Raw genomic sequence first — 23,065 nt, 5'->3', positions numbered from 1 at the left:
GTTTTACAATTTTTTTTCAACTTTAAAGGTGTGCAAATGTCCCGAGCGACATTTTGGAAGTGCCCATATATCAACAAATTATAAGCTAACGAAGAACAAGAAAAAACTGTTTACTGCCACACAATCCTTGTCAATTTTGCTCATCGAACTTTTATACACCACTTGTACTTGTATTATCCGTTCGAATGTTGCAAATATTAAACGAAAAACCAAACCCAGATGATGGTACATTAATCATTAAATGCTAAACCCAAATGATTTGAAAAGCTGTTATCCATTGGCGTTGCCAGATCGCTGGGAAATTCAGCCACCAAACAGTGTTGGGAAAGGTAAGATAAAAGTTGGAGTGTACCTAGGGTACACTACATTCTTTTGTTCAAAATGGGGAAAACAAATTGAATTTTATTGTTCCAATCAAACCTAAATTCCAAATTTATGTCTTTTCACTGCAGGAGCTACTTCACTTTTACCTTTTTAAGTGTATGTTGAAGTATATAAACAGTTTTTGTTATATTTTGCTTCTAGTAAATTACAAGTTTTGATACTCGTTAGCATTTATTTCAAAAAAACTCATGTTATTTTTAAAAATAACCCAAAAGTGTACCTCTTTTGGGTACAAAATAGGTACCCTGCAGCGCTGCTCAACACTGTTTTCGGTTGAGTTATCGATAGGCGTTCGGCTATTTAACAGAATTTATTAATCGTTGAAGTGCGCTCGAAAATAAATGAAATATCAATAGAATTTATGTTGACACATTTTGTTAAAATATTTAAGGTATTTTTAAAAAGTAAAATTGGCCTAAAAAGTGAGTCTTATCGATGGCACAGCTGATGCCATCGATAGGTTGGGACAAATCACGTATTCCGATATCGAAGAAGAAGAGACTCCGATAGGCTTGGATATCGATAATCGCTGCGAAGGAGTGCAATAAATATGAATTAAATGGTAAATATTAAAAACGGCGACAGGTGTTGTTTTCGTGGTCAATTGGCCCCAAAATTGTTGTTGTTGCCGCTGTTGCAGTTGTGTTTGTGTGTGTGCGAGCGTGTGTTGTTGTGCGGCTGATACACATAGGTGCGTGCGTGTGTGTGTGTATGTTGTGTTGTGCGATTCCCCCACCGAACCAAAAAAAAAAGAAAGAAAAGGAGCTGCAAAAAAAAACACGGCAAATCTATTGATTTTTAACAATACGCACATGGATAGACACACATAACGGTAAACGGAGAGTTTGGTGCTTTTTTTTCCCACGCCTCCGAAAGTGTGTGTGTTGCAACAATCGGCGGACAACAAAGGGGGAAGCACCACCCACCAAGCCCCCCGCCACCCTTTGCTTGCACCATCATCCCACCCACAGCGCACATCCTCACACATCCTTCATATCCTTCAGCGTGCTTATGTGTGGGTGGTTGTTGTGTCTGGCTGCAGCTTCCTGCGTTTGTTTTGCCTGCGCGAAACGAGGACTTTTGGAGGCCAAGTTTACGTGTGCGCAATCAAAGGACCACGGACAAGGGAACCCACAAATTCAGATTCAGGAACTGGAACTCCAGGACCATTAAAAACATCTAAATACCGCTATAAAGCCTTATAGGGTATAGGATATCTATGAAAATTGATTGGGAACACCTAACTAACTCGGAAATCCAGAAAATCATTAAATGGAACCCATAAACCTTTGACAAGGAACCCAGAAATTCAGGAACTGGAACTCCATAACCATTATAAATACCTGAATAAAGCATTATAGGGTATAGGATATCTATAAAAATTGATTGGGAACACCTAACTAACACAGGAACCAATATACCATGGCTTAATTGACAGTAATCAATTGGAAATCTCGATATATCCCTATAAATGGCCCAGAAATGGAACTCCAGGTCCAATATAAATACCTAAATACCCCTATAGAGCTTTATAGCGTATAGGATATATATAAAAAATTGATTGAAAATACCTAACTAACTCAGGAAGCCATAAACCATAGCTTAATTGACAGTAATCAATAGGACATCTCGAAATATGCCTATAAATGGTATAGTGCCGATAAAGTCATTGGGTATTTGATATATTTAAAGTTATTGGGAAAGCCCAAAGAAGTTGAACAGGGACAGAAAAGTCCCTTTAACAGAGGGAATTCAATTATAAAATAATTCTTAAATAATAATGATATAAATAATAATATAATAATAATATAATTTAATCTTTCAAGATTATTATATTGTATAGTAGAAATTCTAGAACTCAAATACCACCATATGCTACTAAAAAAATCCTTCCTTCGAATTAGAAAATTCAGAATTATTTATCTGTATTCCCCAGCACTCTTATAATCACCTTAACTAGGCGAACCCAACCCCATAACTAAAATGCCCCTTTACAGCACTACGTCATCGACAGCGGCCACCTGTCCCTGACTTTTTGCTAAGCTCCGCTGCAGTGTGCAGTGATTCATGTGATTCATGGCCTTAGATCATCCACTAATCGTCCAATTCTCCTTCTCCTCTAGGCAGTGGCCCCCAGTGAGGCAGCAATCGCAGCAGCAGCAGCAGCGCATGCAGCAGCAGCAGCAACAGCAGCACCAGCAGAACAGTAGTAGTCATCATCCCCGGAGATCCCCAGTTGTCCACTTGAACTCCAGCCATGAACTTGTCCAATTCCTGCAGCGACAGCAGCAACGAGTCCATGGTCAATCCGATGCAACAGCAGCAGCAGCAGGAGCGATATGTGTGGGAGATGCGCACCCGTAGTCCAAATGTAACGCCAGCCAGCACGGTGCTAAATTCGCCGGATCTCAATGCCGAGCTGTCCTACGTTCCGCTGCAGGGTTTGTCACCAACGAGCGGAGGGGGAGGAAACGGAGGAGGAGGTACTGGTGGTCAGGGTGCGGCCCGAGATTCCAGCAACTATTACTATCAGCGACCGCACTTGCATCAGATTCGGCTGGGCAGAAGTCCGGGCAGCCAATTCGAGACGCGGGATGTTCTGCCACAGGTAAGCAAAGCATTTCAAACTAAAGAAGCATCCCCTAATCATCATCTTTCCTTCCCAAAAAGGGTCTGGCCAGTCCCGGCTCGCCGACGGATGTGGGCAAAGCGGATGGCCAGTGTCTGCGGGATGGTGAGATCGTGGTCTTCGACGACATCGACACCAACTGGATGAACAAGCCATCGAGTGGTGGCCACCGAACGCCGGGCAGCAACGAGGATGTTCTGAAAGTGACCAAGATGATTGGCCAGCTGCCCATTGCCGAGTACGAGGGATCACCGCGACGATTTGGTAGTCAAACGAATGCAGGAGGAGCACCGCCACCGCGAAAACGTCCGCCGGGCTTCCCGCAAAGGGTTTCGCCCACAACCAGTGGCGTGAATAATGCGACTGCCTCGGCCAAAGCATCGGTGGGCAACCTAATCGATCTGATCGACCACGAGGAGGAGAAGACGCCCACTTTCGATTACCTGTACGAGTTCTCAGAGACGCGAAAGGTGCTGGAGGAGTTCTTCAAGGCGAATCCGGAGGACTACGCCGCGGAAAGTGGCGACGATATAGCCAGTTCGGTGAATATCTTTATTAAATAATTGTATTTTATTTTTATATGACGAAGCGCACCAGGAGAGTGTGCGAAGGCGACTACTATATATACACGAAGAAATGAAAATCTACTGTGATGGTCCGATCATTATGAATGATACACCTATCGAAAGGTATTGCAAAAACTAACAGGATTGCATACCAAGACTCTAAGAAAATCAATTTGCTTGGGAGAGAGAGCGGTGAAAGTGAAAAAGTGAAAATTTCGATATTTGGAGCTGTTGGGGCCGGTGGGGATAATTGCCCCCTCGCAATATTTTACTTGTATTCCTTTTGAAAATACCCGTCGAATGAGGGGTCGTTTGTCAAAATCCGACGCTCCGTTCAAAAGTTATAGCCAAAATAAGATTTTCTTCGTCTTCCCAAAATGAAAATTTAATTCTGTTTGTCAGTTTGTCAGTTTGTCAGTTTGTCAGTTTGTCAGTTTGTCCAAAACATGTTTTTTAAGTTCTGAAAATTTGATATGACGTTCATCACATCGATATAAAAAACTTTTGTTCTACCACTTTTGGAAAAACTCGCTAGTTTAGCGGGAAAACAGCTATAAATAGCTAAAATTCGGAAAGCCGTAACTTCTATACTACTAAAGCTACAGACTTGTGCTGCATCTCGTTTGAAAGGTATTTTGAAATGCTATAAACGCCTTCTATATGCAATTTGTGTAAATGTAATAGTTAAAAAAATATGAACAAAAGACAATTTTTTAAAACTTTTTTTTTAGCTTTTTTTTATTTTTCTCAAAAACGGCTCTAACGATTTTCTTTAAAACCTTAAACTGTATAGCCCTTGAGATTCCTTAAATTTTGGTATATAACACATTACTGTAAAAAGTCACGTTTAATAGTTATTTTTATACGAAAATAGCCACTGTTGCCAGCTCGAACAATTAACGCTCCCTGAGTATTGAATTTTGTGGGAGGGTATCCGAACTGTATTTTAGGGTCATGGAATCAGTAAATTTGCACTTAAGAGTTCCATATAGGAATCTTTTGTTCTACGACTTTTGGAAAAAGCCGCTACTTTAGCGGGAAAAAGCTAAAAATAGCTAAATTTCGTTAGTTTGTAAGTTCTACACTACTAAAGGTACAGACATGTGCTATACCTCGTTTAAAAGGTATTTTGAAATACTTCAACGCCTTTTTAACTTAATTTGTTAAAATACAATAGTTTAAAAATTATGATTGACCAATTTAAATTTAAATGTATATATTAGCTCCTATGAGAGCAAATGTAAACAAACAAAAACTTCTGATATCAAATAAAAACACCTCTTAACGAGGTAAAAAACTAGTGACGACCGCACCTTCAACATACAAAAGTTCTGATATCAACATTTGTGACGAAAAATTATTACACTCGTCATTAAATAGACTTTCTAATATTTTCTCATTCGGCACGCTGCAATAGAAAATGCCTGTGAAGGGAAAAATGCTGGAATAGTTTGCTAGGGCGGGCCGAATGAGAAAATATTAGAAAGTCTATTTAATGACGAGTGTAATAATTTTTCGTCACAAATGTTGATATCAGAACTTTTGTATGTTGAAGGTGCGGTCGTCACTAGTTTTTTACCTCGTTAAGAGGTGTTTTTATTTGATATAAAATAATCTAACGTTTTGCCGTTTTCCGCAGCAGCAACAGGAGTACCCAGCCACGCCCATGGAGCAGGCATATATTGGTCAGCGGCTGGCGCGAATACCCAAAGATGAGCTCTACATGGTGCACCGTTCGCCCATCAAGAAGCCAGTGAGTCAGCACAAGAGTATAACCTTAAAAACTGCTAATTTATGTCCCGTTTTTTAGCCAAATGACCAAAATCCAGCGACGGCCTACCAGGAGCACAATGACATCGAGCTGTATATCGATTCGAATAGTCGCAGCAGCGGCGATCTGGCGGACACCGAGCTGGAGGCAAATTTGCGTAGGCATTCGCGCAACTTTACCCTTTCGCCGGAGACAACGGACTACGATTCGAATTGCGGCGATCTGGATAGTCTGTCCAATGACATCAACTGTCCCACGGATTATGGCAAACTGTATACGAGCATGCCCGTCCTGGAGGATGGCCTGAGCAGTGGTCATGCCTCCGACACCGAGAACAATGTCTCCGTGGTCTGTGACCAAAAGCAGTCGTCTCAGTCGCAATTCCAGCCGGTCCACGAGCACAACGGAAACGGCGAGCGGCTGGAGAACGGAGACTACAATGTGATGAGCGCCAGCATGGCCACGTTGACCACAGATGCCTCGCAATCGGCGCTGATAAGCGACTTTGCCTCGCTGCCTATGCCACCGGCACCAGCTCCAGTTCCGCCCCCTTCATCATCATCGCCGCCCCAAATTGAGATCGCCGATGCCAGTGAATCCATGGCCATGGCCGCAGAGGCTGATAATCCGCTGGACAGTCACTATGGTGCCGTTTATGCAGCCGCTCTAACAGAAAAGTCAACTGCTCTGCCATCACAGGCTGCCTCGGAAATTCAGGAGGCCATGAAGGAGATTCGGTCCGCCTTGCAGCGGGCCAAAACGCAGCCGGAAAAGCTCAAGTTCTGCGACGAGGTGCTGCCCACAGATCCGGATTCCCCCGTTTGGGTGCCGCGCAAGACGACGGCGGTCTCGGTGGCTCAGGCTGCGGCAACGGCGGCGGACGAGGAGCCAGACACGGACCTGGAAACGGATCGACTACTGGGTCAGCAGCGGCACGACGAGCAGGATTTCTTCGCTGATCAGGTGAGGAGAAATAAAATGGGCCCTCGGCCACAATGATACTTTTTAAAAGGGGGTAAATACACTCGTTATAGTGTCATAAGGCCCACAAATAAACCTATTTGATTGAAAACTGTCTAAAAATACAATCTCTTTTAAAAGGGCGTAATGACACTCGTTATGGTGTCATAAGGCCCACAAATAAACCTATTCGTTTGAAAACTGTCTAATCATACGATCTCTTTTAAGAGGGCGTAATGGCACTCGCAATGGTGTCATAAGGGCCACAAATAAACCTTTTTAATACAATCTTTTTTTTAAGGGCGTAATGACACTCGTAATAGTGTCATAAGGCCCACAAATAAACCTATTCGATTGCAAACTGTCTAATTATACAATCTCTTTTAGCAACTGGCGGATAGCAATGCTAACGAGGGAACAGAGATAGCCAGCAATGGACATCTGAATGGCATGGCCGTCGATAACAACAATCCGAATCCGAATCCAATGGGCAATGCCAAGCCGCAGACTTACTCGACGGCCACCATTCGTCAGGGCATCGGCACCTCGCTGACGCCCAATTCGCCGGACATCTGCCAGATTGTTGGCACGGCGGACATCTCGATTAGTTCGCCGGAGAAGCTGCAGTTTAGCAAGAGTCCCACGGGCTCCATCAAGTCGCTGAAGGATTCGGCCAACTCGGACAAGAAGGCCAAGTCGCGCAACAAGGAGGGTAAGTGAGAAAATGCGGGGATTTTAAATGGTTCGTATTTTTTACTGATATCGAAAACCATTCGACAATTCCACGCTGCAATCTGTACGCATTAAATGTGATGATATCATGTAAGTCGCAGATTTTTCCGGACACTTTTTCTTTTTATTATAAGAAATTAAATCCCCGTAGAGACATTCCTTAAATAATAATAATATTCTCGTATTTAGGTCTTTTGGAACCCAAAGTTCTTATCGAGGGCGTGCTCTTTCGGGCCCGGTATCTCGGTTCGACTCAGCTTGTTTGCGAGGGCCAGCCGACCAAGTCGACCAGGATGATGCAGGCCGAGGAGGCCGTCTCCAGGATCAAGGTGAGTAGTGTTAAGCCCCCCCACCCCGGTGGTGAACTAACATGGAAGCACAATCATCCAAGAAACCCCGCTAGGCTATGTGTTTTGTGTGTCTAAAAACTTTCTCGTTCGCTTTTCTCGTTCCCTGCTGCGCATTCCTCTCTCGATAGGCTTTGGTAAGCGATCGTTTGCGATCCCCCTCTGTATTAGAGCTTGAAAGTGATCGATAATTTCGATATATTCTAAAAATTGATTCGATAATAGTCGATATTATCGATAACACATATTAAATATCGAGAAATAGCAAACTGTCGATATTTTTCAAGCTCTATTCTATATAGTTGAACAACAGACAACAAACTTCCCTCTAAATATTTCCTTTCATTATAAAATATCTACTTAATATTTTTACCAGGCTCCCGAGGGCGAAAGCCAGCCGAGCACCGAAGTGGACCTGTTCATATCAACCGAGAAAATAATGGTGCTGAACACCGATCTCAAGGAGATCATGATGGACCATGCCCTACGCACTATATCCTATATAGCGGACATTGGCGATCTGGTTGTGCTGATGGCTCGTCGCCGATTCGTTCCGAATAGTGTGGTGGATCCAGCGACGGCCAGTCCCCTGGGCGATCCCCTTCCCAGTGCAGCGGCGGCGGGAATGGGTGAATCGGATGAGTCGCCGCCCAAGGAACAGGCCCTAAGCAAACATAATCGCACGCCCAAGATGATATGTCACGTTTTCGAGAGCGACGAGGCACAGTTCATAGCCCAGTCCATTGGACAGGCCTTTCAGGTGGCCTACATGGAGTTCCTCAAGGCGAACGGCATCGAGAACGAGAGTCTGGCCAAGGAGATGGACTACCAGGAGGTGCTCAACAGTCAGGAGATCTTCGGCGACGAGCTGGAGATCTTCGCCAAGAAGGAGCTGCAAAAGGAGGTGGTGGTGCCCAAGGCCAAGGGCGAAATCCTGGGCGTTGTGATCGTCGAGAGCGGCTGGGGCTCCATGCTGCCCACCGTGGTGATTGCCAATCTGATGAGTTCCGGTGCGGCTGCCCGCTGCGGTCAGCTGAACATCGGTGACCAGCTGATAGCCATCAATGGCATGAGCCTCGTCGGATTGCCGCTGTCCACCTGCCAGAGCTACATACGCAATGCCAAGAATCAAACTGCCGTCAAGTTCACCGTCGTGCCCTGTCCTCCGGTCGTCGAGGTCAAGATCCTGCGACCCAAGGCGCTCTTTCAGTTGGGTTTTAGTGTTCAAAATGGCGTGGTGAGTATAGAGCATAGCATAGTAAAACCTTTTCGATATTTAATGCTGTTTATAATGCAGATCTGTAGCCTTTTGCGTGGCGGCATTGCCGAGCGGGGCGGAGTACGCGTTGGCCATCGCATCATTGAGATTAACAACCAGAGCGTAGTGGCCGTTCCGCACGATACCATTGTCAAGCTGTTGTCATCCTCAGTGGGCGAGGTATAGTAGAATCATTTTAAAACGGAACTATCAGACTCATACTTATTTTGCAAACACAGATCCTCATGAAGACAATGCCCACGTCCATGTTTCGTTTGCTCACCGGCCAGGAGACGCCTATCTATATATAAACCTATATAAATATGCAACTGTTCACACGCCTGCGCTGGAATCGAAAAACTATAAATTCGTCAACTGCAACTCGATCAGCTTTAAGTTCCATCAACTGAAAACGAATCGATAGCTAATCGATTCGAATATAGACCAATTATTGGAATTCGATCAGCCTTAAGTTGATAAATTGTACACTTTACATTTTCCAAAAATGTTTCTTAAATGATTCGACAATTTGTAAATCGATTGAGCCTTAAATGAGATTAGTTCTTTATCGACAAATCGTTCAACTGCCCAGAATTGATATACTGCTATGGAGATTATTAACAGAGCTTCAAAAGAATATTCATGTTTTTCGCTATTCGGCCCATCTTTGTATATGAAAAAGACTGAATTTAAAGCCAGTGCGAGTGTATGTGAGCAGTCATTGTAAAGTATTCAAAAAAATTGTAAGCCCAAATGTCCCAAAAATATATATACCCCTTATATGTATACCTTTCCCATTATTCCCTCGCATCCACAACCAGTAGGCTATAAGCATTCGATTGAATTTACTTGCAAGCAATTATTTATGATATGATCTAATCCATTATTTGTCATGTAAATTAACCGTACTTTAGTTCTTTAACTACATTTATAATTTTCGATAAAGAGAAACAAAAAGCAAGACACTTACCTTATGCCAAAAAAGAGTTAGATTTCGTTACATTTATTATTGTATAGATTGTATTATCCATTGCGGATAAGCTGGATTATTGCAATACCATTACCGATATTTATAATTAAAGATGAATAGCCTTAGAAAAACGAAGCCATGCCTGCAAAACAACAAACAAAATAAATGCATTTAAAACGCGTCAGATTAAAGCAAAAACATATTGATTCTAATTGTATAATGTAATGTCTGTACAAGAAAAATCTGCACATTTCTCGATCGATTATTGCCATATACCTAACGATATATACTCGTACGATAAATATGATAAATCTAAAGCGAAAACAATAAGCAAAACAGCAAAAGTAATACGAAGAACAATAATTTCAGCATTGTCTAGTTTCTGTTAAGCGAGAGGGCATACATTTATAAGAAAGAGACGGAGCCACACAAAAGAAAGAGACGGAGCCACATAAAAGACAGAGACGGCGCCACAACAAGAGAAAGAGAGAGGGAGAGAGCTTATTTTTGCATACTTTAAAAAGCGACAAACAAAAGGCAAATAAACCACAAAAAGCAAATAATTGAAACCAATATGTATACATATGTTATTAATCTAAATGGAAACGACTAAACTAAAAGAATATTTTAAATATTTCAAGTGCAGGTAACAACAAAAGACGCAAGTTAATAATATTTATATAAATATATATATATATATATAATACTTTCGATCGCCATTCGGAAGCGCAGGTGCAATATTTTTGCAAAACACACAAGAAACACACACAGCCACAACAATTAATTAATAAATTTCTAAGCTACTCGGGACACGGCAACAACAACAACAAAAACACTAAGGAACCCACTAAAGAACAAGAACTCTCTGCTACTGCGCCTCTAACTAACTTCTAAAACCAAACACTAATCGTATACTACCTAATGCAATTTATTTATTAATACTTAACACGTGACCGAATACAAACAACAGCGAGAAACAAAAATAAACTACATTTATACACAAAAACAGAATCGATTTTGGTTGGGTTTATATATGTAGCTGTTGGAAAACTAAGTAAAAGTAAGTATCATATTTTCAAAAACAAGAAATAATTTATTTTTATGACTTTTACTAAATATTCCTTGAACTTTTATCCAATTTCATAGGTAAATTGGGTTTTATTTTTTTGCTTGGAAAGTATAGCTTATAAATGAAGTAAGTAAGTGATGATAATTAGTTGTAATTTATAATTAGCCGTAGTTATACTATTGGAAATTTTTAAAAAATATATCGACATTATTTATAGACTTGGGAACTAAAAAAAAATTACCGACTTTATTTTTAGTGACTATCACTAAAAATTCCTATTTTTAATCGCTTCCATGGGAGCATCGTTGTTTTTACGGGTTTGTTTTCGTTTAAGCGCGCGCATAAAACTTTAATTGATTGCAGGGCGTGGTGGGTGGATGGGTGGTGGGTTCAGGGGTCACATTTTCGCCATTCTTGTAGCTGCAGCCAAACGAATTTTATTTATACGCGCGACCCATGTGAAATGTAAATGCAAAAAAGTATCGCCCCATTTTGCTGCTAGCAACTTTTGATTTACGGCGGAGCACTCACAATTTCATGGGGAAACAAAACTCAATTTGTTGGGCTCTGTTTCCGGCTCGGGGCACAAAAAACTGTTGCTCCAATTACGCAGAAATTGCATTGGATGCAATGGCACACAGAGAGAAAATTCATATTTTATATATTTTTTTTTTTTTTAAAGAGAAACCAATTTTTTTTTTTAAATACGGGTTTAAAAAAGTTTTTCTAACCATAGTTGTCTATATATAATTTTTCGTCAACATTTCAGGAAATTTCTTTCTTTCAGTGCACAAGCCATTTCACTGCACATGTGTCCCAGAAAAAACTTGCAAAATGATACGAAAATGATATTTTTCCAACTCCTTTGCGAAAAAGGGATTGTAATTATTTGGCCCAAGGGAATGCAGAATAAAGGCGGAATATTTATTTATGATGCACGTAAATATCCATGTTTATATGTTCGTAATCGAATTAAGAGGACATCGTCGGGATTGCGGTTGTGAAATGGAGGTATGTCCATCTTCTGCATTTTTCCGCAACGAAATCGCATGTAAATATTTATTAATTGAAATCAAGCAAACCAACAAGCGTCGTAAATTACAAGAACTCAACGAAATAAATGGAATAAATCGTCCGGGAATGTTGCGACCACGAGAAACTCTTTAATTAAATGTATTTCAATTATAAAATGGGTAAATAGTATATATTTGTAAATACTAAAATATTTGCAACCAATTTTTTTTTTCAAAAAAGTACTATTTAATTTGTATACATTTAACATAAAAAGTTTTACTGTACTTCTGTTTTTTACCTGCTGCCTTCCTTTACTTACTATCCTGTCACCGAAAATAATAAAACGTACAATATTTGCATGGACAGGGGATAAAATGCATTCAAATGACCCTGCAGCTGTCATATATCATGCCGCACTAGATGTGGAATGCGGATCCTTTGACCAGCCAGGACTCGAACTCGGACTGCCGTGTCCTTCCAGTCCCCTCCCCTTTCCTCCCCAATCCGCATCCAATTCGCGGTCGACGGTCGCTCTTTGTGTGGTTTGCCTTTTGGCTCTTTATTGCCATTGTTGGCTTTATTGTCCCTGGAAATTAAGTGACAAGAGAACCAGAGTCCTGTCGCTCTGGCTCTGCATTTTCGCCCTTTTCTCGATGTGCAAACACCAAGCGGTACAGTGAGCACTGGCCCGAAGGGAAATAAGGAAAGAATTCGATAATATATTGGGTCAAATTAAACTAATTTTATAGCAATAAAATGCCGCTATGATTAATGCCAAATTTGTAATTCAAACATATCAATTTGATATTTTATCATATTATTTATTTAATAAAAATACTAAAAAAATAATAAAAACAGTCTTTATTCATTTCAAATTGATATGGGCACTTCCAAAAAAAAGTCCACCAAGCCAAAAACCTTGAAACTTGAATAAAACATATTTCCACATGATTTTGCCCCGATATTAGTTTCTAATTAGTTGGATACTGAGCTTAACTACAAATTTGGAGTATAGTTTGATTATTTTTATGACAAACCCCACCAATATACGCAAAAATCAGTTTTTGGCTATTTTTTGTTATTTTTTGGACCTGTCTTCTGTTGTTAATTTATCCTATAGGAATGCTAATATGTGACATTTTTCTGTACTGAATGCTTCATTCACATGCTAAACTATAAAGTTAAAAGCAAAACATCCAGCAATTGAGAGATAGAGGTAAAGAAATCCGCTTTACAAAACAATCGGAAAAAATGTCCCGAGCGACATGTCCCGAGCGAATGTGGTTGAAACTGCATAAAAAAAAAACGTCAAAGAATTTTTGAGTGAAACCAAAAGCATTTCACAGCGACATGTTTGAACAACATTCTAAAAAAAATCGCATTCAAATATTCCATCAGAATTTGCTAATTTCTGGTGTTGTATGAACTTCCCCGAAATCCACTTCTATTTTTGTCCCGAGCGAATTCGGCAGTTTTTTACCGATATCTTAAAAACTAAAAGTGGTACAAAATTAAGATTTTTACCAAAAATAGAGCTTGGGAAGAGTGAAAAGAAAAGCCCATAATTAAAATTAAAATCCATTGTTTTACAACTTTTTTTCAACTTTAAAGGTGTGCAAATGTCCCGAGCGACATTTTGGAAGTGCCCATATGAATAACTTAATCTTAAAAAAATATAAAATTAACCTGTACATATCAATCTGATCTTTTGTCAATTTTTTTCCTGTGTGTAATTGTATTATATTTCTAACATGATTTTAGGTGTATAAATTAAATAACTAGGTTAATAATTCTACAAGAATTGCAAATATCCTTTTGTATTTAAATCTTTCTCTTCCGTAAAATATTTTTAAAAATATTTCCAATGAATATATATATTATATAATATAAATAAAATGTTTTATTAACGTTTTATTTATCACTATAATTTTCCAATATAACCCAGTGTTCACTGTTTGTCCCTTCATGCATTATGTGAAGCAGTTGTTCGTTTGGCCGTCCATCTGCCACTAAAGTGGAATTTAATATGCGCCTTCCTGTGATTCTGCATCTGTCACGCCCCCTTTCCGAAACTCCCGCCCCCTTTTTCTGGCAGGACAAAGTAACTGCAAACTTAATCAAAATGCGATGCGCACCTTTTATAAAAGATTTTTGTGGTCTATAGCCACAAATTAAATGGCCATCGGCTGTCAGAAGCATAAAACAATTAACAAATTTGGCCAGAAAACTGTCAAAACTTTAAAATGTTCAAGAGTCTTAAAATGCTGCTTGTGAATAAATCATAATAATAACTTAAATGTCACTTTGGCGCACTCAGAAATCCTGGGCCTTATTAAATCAAAATTATTCACATTAAACTTAGACAAGAGAATATACACATTGCAATTTTGTATTTCCCTGCGCCATAAAGAAACTATGAATAATTTTATAAATTCGCCCAAGGAGTTCCGTCTTTTTCTTCTTCAAGGGAACCTTGCAAATTCATCTCCTAAAACTTTGTTTGTTCGGGGCTAAAGGAAAAGTTTTTCGCACATGTTGCGGTGATAAAAAGATGGGGGGCGAAGACTTTTAGGGGTTAGACCTGAGTTAAAGTTGAATATTTGAACTTGCATATAATGTGTTAAATAAGTTGTCTTTTGCGCCGTGTCGCACGTGGCGTATACTTCATATTTCCCAACTGAATCGCAGTCGCTGTCGCTCCGCCTGTCAGCCTGTTTTGTTGTTGCTTTGTGTGGGTGGTTGGGTGGTTCAGTGGGTGGGTGTTGAAAATTGCGAGGTGGTTTTTAGTATTCGACATGACCTTGCGTTGCTTGCCCCCACCAAGGTTGATGGAGGTTTTTGCCACTCGAAACGCAGCGAAAAACGAAACAAAACAAAACAATTAATGCAACTGGGTGGCTTTCGTGCCTCATTTGCATGCAATTGCAATACCGGGGGCAACTGCATCGTTTTGTGTTTTTCGCCCCGGAAAAGCCCCCAATTAGCCCGGCTTAATCAACAGCCAAATGCATTTTCTGCTTTCCACATCTCACTCTCTTTATTTTTATTTTTTATTTTTTTTTTTATTTTGGCCTAGAACATAAGTCAAAAATGTTTCTTTTTCTAAAAGGGGCAGGGAAAAATGGTTTCGCATTCGGTTTACGAGCAATCACAGACACTTTTCACGGCTGCTAGCCTTTTGCCAGGAAACTGTCAAATGGCCCTTTTCGTGTCCCCTTTTACGGTCCGCAATAATGCCAAAAAGTGTGTGCTACCAGAAATTTGATTTGTACTTACGCACATGCAAGTACAGTGAATATTGCCAGGGCACAGACAAAAATATAAGAACTTTTTATGCGGTACTATTCGAATTACCTTTTTCTTACTTTAATTTTCCCTTAAATAAATTGAAAAATTTTTTAGAAGAAAAAAAATTTTTTATTTTTTTTTTTACTTAAAGTAAGTAGGAGCATTTTTTACAAAAAAAAAAAGTATGAGTCGTTTTAAAATCATTAAATGTTTTTTTCTAATTTTTATAGGATTTAAAAAATATAAACGTTTCAATTTGTGGTTTGACTTATAAAACAAATTCAACACCCAACATTTTTTTATCTTGGGTATTTTTCTACATTAAATTAAATTGTAGCATTTTCTTTTTTTGTATTCATTGAACATATGATATTATATTTGTAAAAAAAAAACTATATAGAGCTCCCGCTGAACTAAAAACAAGTTTGAAGTGTGGACAGTAAACTTTTTCTGGTACAAAGAACATTTTTGCGAACTCAAGGACTGCACACTTTTTAGTTTTTACTGTTATTGCACGCACAAGCAATTGAAAAACCAGATTCGGGCCGAATTATGGAGAATTTTGCGCAACCGTTTGTGGCCAAGTCGTTTGCCATTTCCGTTTCCGTTTATGATTACCAGACGACGATGGAGAGTTTTGTGTGCACTTTGAAAAGCTTTCTATTCTCACATATTTCTCCCACACTCCTTGAAGTTAAGTTTATGATTTCGTGTAAAATATATGTAGGTATATGTATATAAAGTCGCATGTCCACAGCGGTTTTAGCAAAATAACATAGGAATATGCGCATATTTTTCGAGATATACGAGCTGTGGCCCCAAGATGCCCATAAATACAAGCGGTTGCAGTTGGTGATTTAAACAAAGGACTTGTTAAATTTCAGATTTCGGTATGAAGATTGAAGAGGGATCGTAAACTTTGGTAGGATTTTTTTTTCGCCATATTGCTGATTATTAAAGGGAATTTAATTAGAAAACAAGAGAAGACATTATAGTCGAATATTTCGACTATCAGATACCCGTAATTCAGCTAAAGGAAGACCGAAGGAGGTGGAGATATGCTACTAGCTAATGGCTCCACCTAGCGGCTTTTTCAATTTTTGTTCATAACTTTTGAACAAATGATTCGATCTAAAAAATTTCTTCTACAATTTGATAGGTATTTTTAAACACACCAAAATTGCATTTATACATTTCCCTAATCTTTAAAGATGTGAGAGCCAGACACATTTTAAAGTATAATTATGTTTAAATATTTTTTTAAACAGGAACAGGAAACAGACCTGAAAAATCGCATCTCGTCCAAATCAAAACAAGACATATTCGTGCACTTGTCGTTGCACATCAAGCACTCTCGTGCTTTATGACCTGCCATTATGAAACCCTTTTTTGCGAGGTTGTAAAAACTAGCTCTTTTGTTTGCAGTCTATTAAATCCTCAAGGATATGAAGAATAGCCCGGGAGCTAAGGACATCGGTTAAACGTACGTATGTCCTTCGGGCGGGTGGAAGTTCTGTGCTAAAGTGTATTTCATGTTTACGATGGCAACTTAAATACCTCTGGTCCGCAAAACGCAAACCCTTGATCTTTAAAGTTTCTCTCTATTAAATTCATAAATTTAATTCACCAAATCCCAACCAACAACATCCTTAATCATCAGGATGTCCGTTGGAAATTTCAGCGCCAAATTGACTTTCAGGTTTTGCATATTCCAAGGGAAGCCAATTTAATTAAGTTTACCTCGCGCGTTTTGTTTGGTTTGTTTCACATTTTCCGTTGTGTTATTATTTCTTCTTTTCTTTTTTGTTGTTGTTGTAAAACCATGTCATTCAACCTTTCAAGAACATGAACCTTTGACTAACCAACACCCGCGGAATCTATCCTTGTCCTCGCGCAAAAATCAGGAGAACTGTTCCCAGTGGCGTAGTAAATTTGATTTCATTCATAAATCGCGGATTTCCCCTGAGACGCGATTGCCGCCAGTTAGGGGAAATTTATCCGCGCAGTCGCTGTGTTCACTGTACCTAGTTGGGGTAGCATGGAATAGTGGGAAGGCCTTCCGGTTGGGGTAAACAATGGTGGGGAAAATAACTAAGAGAATTCGTACTCTCTTCAAATTAAACTGGGAATACTTTTGGCAAACCAAACAGATATATGCTCTTAAAAACAAAATCTTGGTTTGGGAATCCCCTGACCTTTCATAATTTTCCCTCGATTTTCTTGTCTGTTCCCTTAAATATGTGCATACATTTCAATGGCAAGCCATTTTATTAAATTCTCTGCTAGAAACTACACATCAATTTAAGTATATCGAATAAAAGCATATTTCGGAACAAGCCATGTAGTTAAAAATGTTATTTTTTATAAGAAATTTAGAGCTATATTTACCTATGTTAAATTAATAAAACTAAATATATTTAAAAAATATCGGTAATATGGCAATAATGTTTTTAAAAGAAACTATTTAATAAATATTATTTTATATATACAAATTCTAATAATAATAAATCCGCCATGTTTTTATTAGTTGTGGTTATTATATATTTTAGATATAGAAGTATTAAATTTCACAATTATAGTTAAGATTTAAAACTTTGATTTTTTTACTGACCAATATTTTCTACCCAGATTTAAATATTTTCCTATTAAATTTAAATATAAAGTTTAAATATTTTGTACTTTTGTTAAAGCTTTTATATATTTTATATAAAGTTGAAGCTTTGAATTAAATATGCAGATATTTTTGTTGATATTTCCCACATTCTTTTCAGTGTAACTTAACCCCCGGCTGCCAGCCTGTCATCGCTTTGTATTTTTTGCACATCCCATCCGCAACTTCAATCTGGACATCGACCATCGACAGTAGACTGGAACTCTGAATCGCAACTACTTATCTACTCATTGTATTTGCACGCTTCGCTGGCTGTTGCGACACTAAGCTGTCAATGGAAAGAGAGGGGGCTAACTAGACTAGGAGAGAGACGGCAAATTGTGGGTAAAAAAGTAGATAAAAAAACGACATCAGAAAGGACACCACATTAGAGGCGCTTTTGCAGCCAATTGCTGCAAGAAAATGGAGAAAATCACTGAAAATCACTGAAAACAAGTGCAAGTTAAATCGAAACATAAATGAGAAGGGAAGCCAAGAAAGAGACGGCCAGTGTCGGAGTAGAAAGAGACAGGAGAAGCGGATTAGACGCTCCGCTGACCAGCAGCTGCTGCTGCTCAGGATTTGTCGTCACAAACAAAAATCACATAAAGATATTATAAAATCGCATTCGCAGGTGATTCCATCTACCTCCCTATATTTCCAGGTTCTGTGAAGCTTACCAGGGGATTATGGCAATACCATCCATTAACTTGAACCACACGTGGCTTTAAAAAATATCAAAAAAATAAAACACCTTTCAAGAGATTTGTCAAAAAATCAGTATAGACAAATCGCCTTAGAATCCTTTTAGTGATTTTCGATAGAAACTTTTTATGTCTTTTCTCAAAAGTCACTTCAACATTTATGGAATAATAAAAATCATAAAAAAAGGAAATAAATATTTACTTTCCTCTCTTTTTAATTTCCCTCATACTTTAAAGACTTAAAATCCTGCGTTTAAACTACAAAGTAAATTTTTGAAAAACCCTTTAGGGTAATTGCCTGCACTTTGCCTGTATTAAAGTGCCCATAATATTGGCATTTAAGCGATATTTACATAGTGGCAATCAATTCTCCATGAATTTTGCAAGCGACCACGCCTCCCACCGCCCTCCGCCCCCAAAAAGTACAAAATAAACACACTGAGCGAATATACGGCCCACGGTATGGTTCATTCAACTTGTAATCGCTGGACGAAGGACGGAGGACGAAGGACATGGACGTGCTCATGTCCTGCGGCGCATAAACCAAATGAGCGGAGCCCTCAGCTGTTAACTGTTAACACAGTGGACAGTGGCGTGGGCAGGGGCAGCGTTATTGGGTCAGAAGGGGGGTCAAAAGGGTACGGGTACGAGGACTTTCGGGGGGCTGACGCCAATTATTTTGAAACAAATTGTCAATAAATGAAACAGAACTTTTAGATTGCTTTCTCCTCTTTTGGTTTTTTTGTTGTTGCTTTTTTTTTTGTAGCCCCCCTACCCTCTCCGCAAACATTTTGCTTTAGTTTGAGCGCCTTCGGGGCGCCATCTCATTTACATAGACAAAAGCCCAGGGATCTCGGTTCGGCATTAACCCATTTTACTGGCTTAACATTTTCAAATAACCCTCAAACCACACTCAGTTTTTCTCTAGAATTAAAAGTGGGAATCTAGAAAAAGCTCATTTAATATTTTCAATTAAAGAATATGAGGCAACCAAAAATACATTTAATTTTTCTTTAAGTAGAGACAAATTAAGGGGTTAAATTAATAGAAATTATTAAAATAACACTCGGGCTACGAATGGGTTAAGACGGGGCCAACTTTATTCCAGCTGCGTCATCATCGACAACTTAACAGTTTTTGCCCTCCTCGTTTCATTTCATCTATTTTTTGATGATTAACCTTTATCGCCGCCTAGCTAAATTAATTCGATTTACGCTTTATGGTTTTAGTTAATTTGCAAACTTCTCGGCTCGGCTGCTTTCTTTTTTCCTCTTCTCGATTTATTTTTATTATTTTGCTGCAGCTTCAGTCCTTGAAGAGGTAATATTTTAAGACCGCCTCTTTTTATCAGGGGAATTGTCTGCATTTCATGCGTTTTATTATAACTTTTGGTACACTTGAACAAATTGTTTTGAATTTTAACCAAGTAATGTAATTTCAATATTTAACAATCACCATCCTATATATTCATTTTTTATCACATTTCGCATTTTTCCAAGAGCCACAATTTTTGCGAAAAACGTCAAAAAATGTATAAATTGGATTTGGACACCAATCGATTGAGAATTTAATTGCGAGATCAACGAGGTATGACATTCCATATTTTGACCATTTTTTGCATTGATTCGGCCAAAAAACTGATTTGTTAAAAGCGAAAATATGGATTCGAATTTTAGACAAAAATATCCCTGTTTTTGGGTTTTTTCAATCGTAATTTGGACAAATCAAGGCCGAAAGCTAAAAAACCGACAGTTTTGAACAGCTAATAACCTAAATTAACGATGCCTATCGCTTTTGGCAAAATTTAATTTTTTAACAATTTTCGCATTTTTGATACCATGATGATTTTTTGTGAAAAATTGCAAAAATTAAACATTTCGAGGTTTGAATGTCAATCGATTGGGAATTAAATAACGAGTTCAATGAGGTATGACATTCCATATTTGGACAATTATTTCCATTATTATGGCCAAAATACTGATATTTTCGGGTGAAAAATATGTATTCGATTTTTCAACGAAAATAACCTTTATTTTTAGGTTTTTCAGTCGTCATTTGGACAAATCAAGGCCCACAGCCAAAAGACCGACTGTTTTGGGCGGCTAATGACCTAAACTAACGATCCCCATCGCTTTTGGAAAAATTAAAATTTTCACAAATTTTTGCATTTTTTATAAGGGGTTACATCAAGATTTTTTACGAAAAATTGGAAAAAAAAAATAAAATATCTAACGAGCTCATTCCATATTTCTGACATTTTTTGACTTGTTTCGGCCAAAATTTCCAATTAAAATTAAGTAATTTAGCCATACTATTTTTAATAAATAACAAAAAAAATTTAGATGGTCATCGCAAGCTCTCAACAATTTTTTCTGCGAGTGTAGCGGGGCTTCGGCAAAGTTCTCGCCCACCTTCTGGTGTCTGTTCCTTGGCCATATGTCAATTTAGCTAATATTGTCGACGTTTATGATGAATTTATGTACGCTGCTGCGCTTTTGTCTCACAATCGAAGGAGACGGCCTGAGGGGCGAGCAGGAGGGACAGGGTGATCGAGGAGGGGGCGAGACAGCAACAGCACAGCCGAGGGCAAACAAAGCCATTAAAAAGCCAGCACAACAATATTACAACCTTAAATGTTTATAGGGAGCCGCCAACAACAATGGACGAAAAGCGAAACGACAACGACAGTGAAACTCAATTTGTACTTAAGCCAGTTCAGTTCAGACAAGTTGAAAAAATACAATACAATGTCAGGGGCAAAAAGTAGATGGTGCATAAAACACATAACCAACAACTAACAACTTTTTGACAGCACATTGGCACTTGAACTTCCAGCGAAAACGAGGAGGCGAAGGGCGAAAGGCACTCCACCACTCAATTTGCCTATACACAAATATATCTTTATATAGTGCTACGAGTGAAAAGATGGCCAACGGACAGACAGACGGACGGACAAACGGACAGACGGACAGACAGACGGAGAATGAACAATATAAATTAATTTATATTTTCTGACTATATTTAAAAAAAAATCCCATTAATTATGTGGATTAAATTCAAACATTTTAATTCAATAATTAATGTCATTTTATATTATTTTGATTTAATTCCACTCTAATCCACATAACTAATGGCATCTTTTGTAATAATGACGGTCGACTTATCAAATAGTCCGTCAAGCGAGATTAGGGCCCAAGTTAACCGCTTAGCCCAATAAAATTTGATTTATTTCACACATGTTCTCTTGGGGGACAGAGTCCAATCTGTGATTTGAATTCCCATTTTCCCAACCTATTACCGGCACTATCCCACGTCCATTGTCGGTTAGGTTAGCCCATCAATGTCATCATCATTTTCATTTTCATTTTGATTCCATCATCATCGTTCTCATCATCGCCACCAGTCGACCGGATTCCATTTCTCTGGGGCATCTTCTCAGCAAATATTTGCCGAGGTAAATGGCTGTAATTTAATCTTCAAATTTGTTTCAATGAAATTTTCCCTGAACTCTGCTCTGCTCTGTTGTCTTGCCTTCTTTTGTTTTTCTTCTCCCTTTTTTTTTGTCCCTAAGTTTGGGTCACTTTATTTATATAGTCTTGCGTATTTATTTAGTGCTTTTCTGATTTTTCTTCTTTTTTCCTTGTACCCCATGGCGGATGTGTAATGCAATTGCATCGGGATTCCCTGTGACACTTTTCATGTTTCATTTGTCTGCTGGATTGGCCAGCAAAGTTATGTCGGGGAAGTAAACCCAATAATGGGGACTACCTCAATGAAGAAAGTTGGAGGGGAGAACGGAAAGAGGTCATTTGTCATTCAGCTTGTTGCTTTCCTCAAGCTGCGGTGTTGTTATTACTACTCTAAGTCTTAAGTTGAAAATTGTAAGACGCTCTAAAAGTAGATCTTTGCTATTACCAAAAAAATTATTAATAAATCACTAATAGATTAATAAAAATATTAAAAATATAACATATATTTTAAAATTATAAATCTCAGGGATAAAGTTAATAAAAGGATAATAAAAATTAAAATTTAATATATCTTTTCTTATCTATTGGTATATTTATAAACCTGCTCAAATTTATTTAAATAATTTAAAATATAAATAAACAAAAACGTATATTTTTTAAAGATAATGCTTAAGTTTTTTTTTCAAAAAAAGATAGCATACTTTCCAGGGTATTTACATTTTTTTCTCATTTATTTGGTTTAAATACATAAAATAAAAGGTAATGAATTTGAAGAATTTTAAGGAATTTCCCATGGAAATATAGCATACTTTTCAGGGTATCCTTCCTTTCCTTTGTTTGCCTAAGTTTGCCATGCCGCACAAGGAAAAAGGAGGGGGTGGTAGGGGAATAGGGGGCTGAAGGCCACTGGGGTCCTGTAAATGTCGCAGTCGATTTGTTTGCGGGCAAAGGGCGCAGAGTGGGTGGTGGGTTGGTGGTTTTGGGGGGGTTCGCCTCACTCAACCCACTCCAAGGTCGTCCATGCTGGTTTCGGCATTCAGAGTAAAATACGCGTAAAATGATCGGAAAATCTACTGCCAACAACAAAACACCCACTTGTGTGGGTAAATGAGTGTATGTATGTGTGTCTGTTTGTCTGTGTGTGTGTGTGCGTGAGTGTTTTGTTTATTTCATAACCCACAAAAACACCAATACCAATGCCAGCACACATTTGCAAAACGCTTTTGTTTGGCACCCACAAAAAAAGAAACAAA

General features: G+C 38.6%; 2 protein-coding genes across 5 annotated transcripts in view; one reads left to right on the top strand and one right to left on the bottom strand.

Moving 5' to 3' along the window:
* The first annotated feature begins 864 nt into the window (after positions 1-864).
* X11L lies at positions 865-9,815 on the top strand. 4 transcript variants are annotated; one of them, XM_070219308.1, is made up of 10 exons: positions 865-946; positions 2,508-2,992; positions 3,055-3,555; positions 5,222-5,332; positions 5,390-6,313; positions 6,698-7,022; positions 7,232-7,371; positions 7,766-8,626; positions 8,687-8,827; positions 8,887-9,815. In XM_070219308.1, the coding sequence occupies exons 2-10, from the start codon at positions 2,642-2,644 to the stop codon at positions 8,956-8,958; spliced, it is 3,426 nt and encodes a 1,141-aa protein (XP_070075409.1). In that variant the 5' UTR covers positions 865-946; positions 2,508-2,641; the 3' UTR covers positions 8,959-9,815. The 4 variants fall into 4 exon arrangements, with proteins under 4 accessions (XP_070075409.1, XP_070075410.1, XP_044249371.2 ...); XM_070219309.1 differs by having other exon boundaries at positions 5,219-5,332; positions 7,250-7,371; XM_044393436.2 differs by having other exon boundaries at positions 5,219-5,332.
* The window catches only part of stas (Transmembrane protein stas), a 26,971-nt gene continuing 13,540 nt past the window's right edge, over positions 9,635-23,065 (bottom strand). Inside the window, exon 4 of the mRNA XM_070219313.1 lies at positions 9,635-9,759. The gene's annotated coding sequence lies outside the window, so the exon portion shown is untranslated. The remainder of the gene's footprint in view (positions 9,760-23,065) is intronic.

The sequence above is a fragment of the Drosophila takahashii genome, chromosome X, assembly GCF_030179915.1.
Source record: "Drosophila takahashii strain IR98-3 E-12201 chromosome X, DtakHiC1v2, whole genome shotgun sequence".
Lineage (NCBI taxonomy): Eukaryota > Metazoa > Arthropoda > Insecta > Diptera > Drosophilidae > Drosophila > Drosophila takahashii.
This window is presented reverse-complemented; position numbering and strand designations above follow the sequence as displayed.

Bases quoted from the DNA above. Each gene is read 5' to 3' on its own strand.
- X11L (XM_044393436.2), top strand. From the start codon at position 2,642: ATGAACTTGTCCAATTCCTGCAGCGACAGCAGCAACGAGTCCATGGTC. The intron at 8,627-8,686 runs GTGAGTATAGAG...TTTATAATGCAG, and splicing joins TTAGTGTTCAAAATGGCGTG to ATCTGTAGCCTTTTGCGTGG. The intron at 8,828-8,886 runs GTATAGTAGAAT...TTGCAAACACAG, and splicing joins TGTCATCCTCAGTGGGCGAG to ATCCTCATGAAGACAATGCC.